The 7,494-nt window shown below is 33.4% G+C and overlaps 2 protein-coding genes across 2 annotated transcripts in view; both read left to right on the top strand.

Moving 5' to 3' along the window:
* LOC128238505 (uncharacterized) overlaps positions 1-7,494 on the top strand; it is an 89,430-nt gene that overhangs the window by 30,278 nt on the left and 51,658 nt on the right. The window lies entirely within an intron of this gene.
* Positions 2,099-7,494, top strand: part of LOC128238504 (uncharacterized) — a 19,279-nt gene continuing 13,883 nt past the window's right edge. The window contains exons 1-7 of the mRNA XM_052954489.1: positions 2,099-2,202; positions 2,801-3,072; positions 3,341-3,469; positions 4,025-4,109; positions 5,295-5,369; positions 5,738-5,812; positions 6,953-7,006. Coding sequence (XP_052810449.1) covers positions 2,809-3,072; positions 3,341-3,469; positions 4,025-4,109; positions 5,295-5,369; positions 5,738-5,812; positions 6,953-7,006 — 682 coding nt within the window. The 5' untranslated portion in view covers positions 2,099-2,202; positions 2,801-2,808. The remainder of the gene's footprint in view (positions 2,203-2,800; positions 3,073-3,340; positions 3,470-4,024; positions 4,110-5,294; positions 5,370-5,737; positions 5,813-6,952; positions 7,007-7,494) is intronic.

Raw genomic sequence — 7,494 nt, forward strand, 5'->3', positions numbered from 1 at the left:
TGCTTTTTGCTAACTTTTGGCTGGGCAGGGGATCAAACTCACAATCCCTGGCTTAAATTGGACCTGTTGAGTTATGTTCGCTTGACTTTGAGTTATAGCTCCGAAAATAATGTCAGAAGAACCAATTATTGAATTTTTGACGAAAAGACTGTTATGTGATCAAAATGCCAACCTTTTCATGACAAATACTGTAAACAACATACCTACTGCAGTTTCTTTCCAAAAACTGGCTCCCATCTCAAGTAAAAATTATCTGCAATGTGCATTGAATTCTGAACTGGACTGGGCATGTTGTCACCATCATCGCCAGGCACACATACATAATAAAATTATATTATACATAATGTTGTTTATACCAAGCTATTATGATTTAAAAAAATAGCTTGACATTACAACAAAATATATGTATTTGTGCTACTCAAGAAAGTCATCAAGATAAAGTAGATCTGTCAACTTGTTTAAGAAAGACGACTATTGAAGGACTTCTGCCACGTCGTGAAATCTTTTCAAGAGTGCCTGGATCAGCAAGAAAGCTTAAACGGGGATTAGTTTAGTGTGTTTGGGTAGAAACAAACTCCCCGCATATCTTTGTTGAGAGCGCCGTGCTTGTGTTCCGGCGGTCGTTTGTTCGTGCCCATCACCAGGCGCAAGTTGATTTTAAGCATTTCATTTCAAGCTAATCTTTGTGATTATTTGTTCTTTTGATCAGGAATGGAACGGTTTTCAAAAAAGTATTGTCTTTAAAGAAAGAAATTTCATGTACTCAATACAATACTAATAATCTTCAAAGAAGAGAATGAATTCTGAGCGAGCATTTTCATTCAATTAGTGTAAAATGGAATTTCATGCCAACAGAAGCCAGTATTCCATAAACACGCTGTACGTTTCTGCCCAAATATGATAAAAATGAACGTATTAAACATCGTTTGATTACTATCAAGTGTCCCCGACATGCACATTAGATTTTTATTCGTACGAAATCACGTAGTAAACTTTTTTGCGGATGTGGACCAGATGGGGTATGGCCTGGAATATATGCATACATAACAGTGGCAAAAACTCAATTTTACGAACAAAGTAATACACTAAAACGCTAAAAATTATGGCCGCATAGCAGACCTTAAAGAGTATGAAACTTATTTATCTGTAAAAGAGATTTTGTTTAAATTAGACACGCTCTTATAAAGACAATTGTATATTGCGTATCAAATATTTATAACCATACTTGTGGATATAATGGCGAAATATTGAAAAAAATGAGATGATTTTACTTACTAGAAATACCTTTTTTTGACACATGCGCTTTTGTTTAGTAATAAAGATGCATTAACGAACTTACGACGGATGCAGAAAGCGCATACGATGAAAACCGGCTTTACATTCAAATGCATGATAACTAGTGTCTCATGGCAACGAATACTAACTAGTTTTTTGCATATATATTAAATATATGTCGTGTTCCAAAATTGATAAAAGTTTTGTGTTAACGAATCTCGAAAGAAATCTTATTTCGAAAACTGAACCCATTTCTTCAATCGACATTATCCATTTGTAGTCGCGAATGGCGTTTAAGGCTCATAAATCCTTCTCTTGGAGTTACATATGACTTGTTTCTAAAATAGTATATACAGTAAATAAAGTTTATATATTTAATGGTTGTCAAGAAATAACGTAAAATACGAACAATTTGTACTTATTTAAAATGCTACAAATGGCCATACATCATACAACATTTAATTCTAGTAAAATCATCTAAAGTGGTATTTGAGCGTATACTTCAATAGCTGTGCATTTAACCACTGTCATATAATTAAAAAAAAAAATTATTAAGTATTTCAAAATATTATCCAAAAAGTCCGTGGACAGTTGAATAACGATTTATATTAACATTAACAAAGGGGCATTCATATGTTTTATATATCATATATAAGGACTTCCCAAGTTTATTTTGCAATGAATACTGCAATTTGGTTTATGTAAAATGAAATGTGCATTGCAATTTAAGATTGAAATATAACCCTGTATAAGGTTTTTACTTACGCGAAGAAGTAGCCAGACCGTAAAACTGAAATTTTACGAAATCATTGCGGAAGTTAACACTACACAAGGAAGAGTGGCGTGATAATAACGATATATTAAGAGAATATCTCATTTTAATGATAATTTAACAATATATTCAGTACAGGTAGCAAAAATACAAAGGTAAAATATGTTTATCAATGATATTTAACGCAGTTGCAGCTTTAACGGAATTAAAACACAAAAATTGATATTGTTACTTCCGATCTACATGCACTTTTAATGTGTATTTATGTACACAAACTTGTTTTAGTTTTAAATAGTGTATTTGAGTTATATAGAGTAAAAAACATTATTTTGTTATCAATTCATTGATTTTTGGATTAAAGTATCAGTCAGTTTATCAAATAACCATTAATTTTCTTTGCCTACTTTCGTTTTAGTAATACATCAAAATAATATGTCATGGGTATGTATAATCAGTTTGCAGGGGTGGTATGCAGGAGGGTGCCATGATTTGATTCTAGGGTATCGGACTTTTGAGGGTTTTTTTCGTGGTGCGTACCCAGCCCCAACAACTAGTATAATAAGGGGTTTTGGGACCACCCAAAAACGCTTTTGGCGACTTTCAGTCTAATATGATCCGTCTACGTGTAATTTATGCATAGCTTATTAACCATATTGACATTAGAAAGGATCACCTGAACTAACCCCAAACACTCCCACCTGATCGTGGATCCTGTCAACTGTTCTTTCTAATTCGACTTGTTGTTTTTACCAGGCTACATTATGTCCACAAAGAAAGTGAAAATAGTTGCCTTGCGTTTACCAAATAAGAACGAACCAGGTGTGCACAACTTCAGTATCGAAATTGTGCCAAAGAACAAAGCGAAATCCGTGATAAAGAAAAGACAAAAAGAGAAGTATGAAAAAGATGAATGCATTATACCACCAACGTCTCCCAAAATTGAACTACCTTTGGATAAGGACAAGAAATGTGAAATTAAATTAAGAATTGAAGGGGGACTCAAGCCAGCTGATGACATGCATGACGTTTGTATATTTATCGTGTTCTACAAACAAATCTAATTTAAATGGCTACTCATATTAAAAAGGAGTAAAAATTGAAAAATAATTGTTCTTTTTGATGTTTTATAATGACATCAAATAATTGAATGTTTTTAATTCCAGCAAAAATTAAATATGAAAATAACATTTACAAAACAAATGAAAGCTAAATGGTCATGTTGAGCAGTCAAGTATTTAAGTATAACAAAGACGAGTTCACTTGGTTTTAAAACAAGTTTTTTACTTTTTTCAGGGCGAAGATATTATAGTTTATTCGGCTAAAGGGAAAAAAGCTGCCCGCAAAATCCTATTTACAATTCCAAGCAATGAATCGGACAAGGCCAGCATTCTTTTTACTGTAGGAGACACATATAAACACAGGGTATGTTGTTAGGCCAAAAGAAATATACCTGTATTTCCGGTAACATTGCGAACAAAAGGGTCGATTGGTCGGGATTTTTTTCTTTTTTCGATTTCATGTAATATTTTGTTGCATGGGATCAATTATGTTATATCTAAGCGTTTCATAATTCACAAAAAGTCAAAAAAAGTCAGAAAAACAGATTTGTTTAATGTCTGAAATCATTTTCTTACCTTCGACTACCGTATTTTCCCTCCTATTTTTCCCATGATATCTGGTGTTTTATGTTTTACAATACTCGTTTATAAGACGTGATCGGTTACAAATCCAGCACTTCAATTTTTACAAATCTACGATAATATTCTAGCCAAACAGTCAATTATGAACTAGACTTGTTAAATTGCTTGTAGAAAATCACCAATTTTCACGTCAATTGTGAGCTCTCTAATGTGGAGGTAACTTAATAATAGAACAAGTAAACGCGGGTACGGACTAATGTGACATGAAAAAAATTCCAATGGTTATATTTAAAAAACTGAAAAGTAACTTGATATTATAAATTAATATCTGAAATAGGTAAACATTGTTGGTGTTCCGTGTCCAACGGAAACAAGTCCGCCAGAACCAGAAGCGTTGAGCATCATTGGTGGCGCAACCGCAGGTACAACTATCATTTTATTATGCAGCTTCAATTACTGTTACACTGACTACTGGTACTACTACTACTACTACTACTACTACTACTACTGCTACTAACAAAAAGAGTAACAAAATGATGATAATAATAATAATAATGATAATAATATAATAATAATAATAATAATTTGGGCTCTGTGATCTAGTTTATGACGCCAGATGACCATATTCGAACTTGAGCTAGAAATCATCAAAACAACCTTAAGTTTCTGACAAATTTCCAGGATATTTCGGCTGAAAATGTTAGCTCTAGAGTGTTAACAAGGTATTTCCATAATTGGGCTCCTAGTTTTTTTTACCCCAGATGACCATATTCGAACTTGAGCTAGAAATCATTGAAACAATCTTTCTGACGAATTTCCGGAATATTTGGACTGAAAATGTTACCTCGAGAGTGTTAACAAGGTAATTCCACAGTTAGGCTCTGTGAGCTAGTTCTTGATCCCAGATAACTCATATTCAAACTTGAGCTAGAAATCATTAAAACAACCTTTCTGACAAATTTCCAGGACATTTGGGCTGAAAATGTTACCTCGAAAGTGTTAACAAGGTTTTTCCACAATTGGACTCAGTGACTTAGTTTTTTACCCTAGATGACCCATATTAAAATCGGAGCTAGAATTCTTCAAAACAACCTTTCTGAAATATTTCCAGGATATTTGGGTTGAAAATTTTACCTCTAGAATGTTAACAAGGTATTTCCATATTTGGGATCTGATACCTAGTTTTTGACCCCAGATGACCATATCCGAACTAGAAATCATTGAAACAACCTTTCTGACAAATTTCCAGGATATTTGGGCTGACTGGTGACTGGTAGGTTTGCTTGATCATTTTTAATGATATTATGTTGCGCTTGTGTTAGATAACCAAATGGGATTACATATCTCAGTAACTAAGCTCAAACAAGTAATACAAAATAGTAAATCAATACCGCATTGCATTTGTACGTGGTTTTTATGGGCTACTTTAAAGAACAGTACATAATGTACGTATACAGTTTAATAGAAAAACATGCATGAATATAAATTTTATTTGGTAACATAAAAAAAAACTTGACATGACACCCAACCAAACGATACTTGTGATTAAAGTGATATCACGTAGACATCTTATCCACGCAAAATGCATCTGATTTAAATACTTTCAGGTGGTGCCAAGAGCAATGAGGCGGGATACCTTGCAAAGCCAGGTCTTTCATCGAGTGAAGTGACATCGGTTCCTGGTAGGTTTGCTTGAGTGTTTTTACTGATTACAGTATTTTGTTGCGTTTGTCTTTGGTAGCCAAATGGGACTACATATAACAGTAACTACAAGGCTCAAAAAGTAATACAAAAAAGTAAATCAGTTCAGCAATGCATTTGTTTGCTTTCATTGGCTGCTTTTAATAATGGAACGTAATGAACGTATACAGTTAAACAGAAAAACATGCACGAATGAAAAGTAAAATCATAAAGCAAGTGATCATACGAAAACTATTTTTTGCAAACAAAAAAACATGACATGACAAGCAAGCAAACGATACTTGTGATTAAGGAGATATCACGTATAATTCTTATTGACGTAAATTGCATCTTATTTAAATACCTTCAGGTCGTGCCAAGACCAATGATGCGGGTTACCTTGCAAAACCCGCTATTCCATCGAGTGAGGTGACATCGGATCCTGGTAGGTTTGCTTGATTATTTTTATTCATAATAATATTCTGTTGCTCATCTGTTAGATAACCAAATGGAATAACATATCTCAGATACCATTTATATATGTGGTCGTTAGGATAATATATTCAAGGATACAGTGTATTAAAAATCTGCGATAAAACAATGACGTAAATAATGTTTACATTTGAAGTTCGACAGTCTTCTAATAAAATTCAACCATTTATGGCGAAGCAAGTTACCTTACCACGTAAGCATTTAATTTCGTATGATCTCTCGACAAATCGGTTGCAATTCTCAATCGCTGTGATCTCCCTTGACGAGCATAGAATATCACGAAACACTAGCTATGTTTCTGCTCCTAGTCTATTAAGAAAATCTAAGTCTATTAAATACCTTTGGTGTATGAGTTGTTTTGTTGAAATATTTCAATTAGATGAACTTGTAGTTGAAATAAAACAATGGATAGATTCATGTGATGTTATCCATCGTCATGAGATACGCGTGACGTTACTTATTACAGTAAAGAACTAAAATGAAACTGACATTCCAACATAAAGAAGTGCGTGCAATACCATTAAAACATTAAGTCTTGACATAAAAACATAAAGTCCCAATGGCACTGCAATAACTTCTCGTTAGATCATATTTGTCACACAGTTGTTGTCCGAAACAAATCAAGGGCTTGATTTGGTAAGCGTTTTTTTTTGTTATGGAACTAACATTTTGGTGTTGGGTTAGTTTAATAGAAAGCATTTGTTCGCATAAGACATCATACACTTACAACAATTACAAAACCGTATTTAAGAATTAGGATTTTACATGTAATATTCTAAATGATTATGATTATACTTGTTTTAGCACAGGGGAACCAGATTATCAAGTTCCGTATGCTTAGTTGTTAAACAAAAAATAAGTATTGTACATGTGTCTCATGGATTGTTCTACAGCAGCCAGTTCTTTGTAATCCAATTTGGACTTTTTAAAGTTAGTATCCAATTAATAGCATTCGTATATGAATAACTGTGGTCTCAGGTCATCGATGAGCGGCTATCTTTGGTTATTGCCAATAAAGTCCCTTATCTGTTTCTCTGTTTGTAGGTTTAGGAACAGTCTGTATCTGGCATAGTATCGAGTTTTCTATTTGTAGTTGGTCCTGGTCCTAGCGTTAAGGAAGGATCGTCTGATGAGACAGAAGTATCGGGTAATGCCCAGTACATTAGTGCTGAATTTGTTTAAACATGATAGTTCACGTGTTGTCGGAATATTTGTCGGTGTAATGCTTATACTCTCAAAAGAATATATTAAGTAAATAGAACTTGTCAAGTCTCTTCACGTTATTCACAATTGCATTCAAAGAGTTCATGAAATGTGTCACTAAGCGTTAAATAGTGAAACAGTAAAGTATTGTTCCCTATTGTAAAACAAAAAAAAACGATAAGAAAGAACATCCTTATTTCATTGAAAATTATTTATAATGGAGGGAAAAATATTAATCTTTTTTTTTTGCATTATATGAAACAGTCACATATGCCAACGTTGATATTTTAGGGATAAGCGACAATTAAACACGAAGCTAAAACTTTCATAAACGTCTTATACTTACGACTGACCCGTTGTGCTACACTAACGGATTTCTAACGCAGAACGGACTCTGTGTCAACTGAGTATCCAAATTTGACGTATAGCATT

This window comes from Mya arenaria, chromosome 6 (genome assembly GCF_026914265.1).
Source record: "Mya arenaria isolate MELC-2E11 chromosome 6, ASM2691426v1".
In the NCBI taxonomy this organism is placed as follows: Eukaryota; Metazoa; Mollusca; class Bivalvia; order Myida; family Myidae; genus Mya; species Mya arenaria.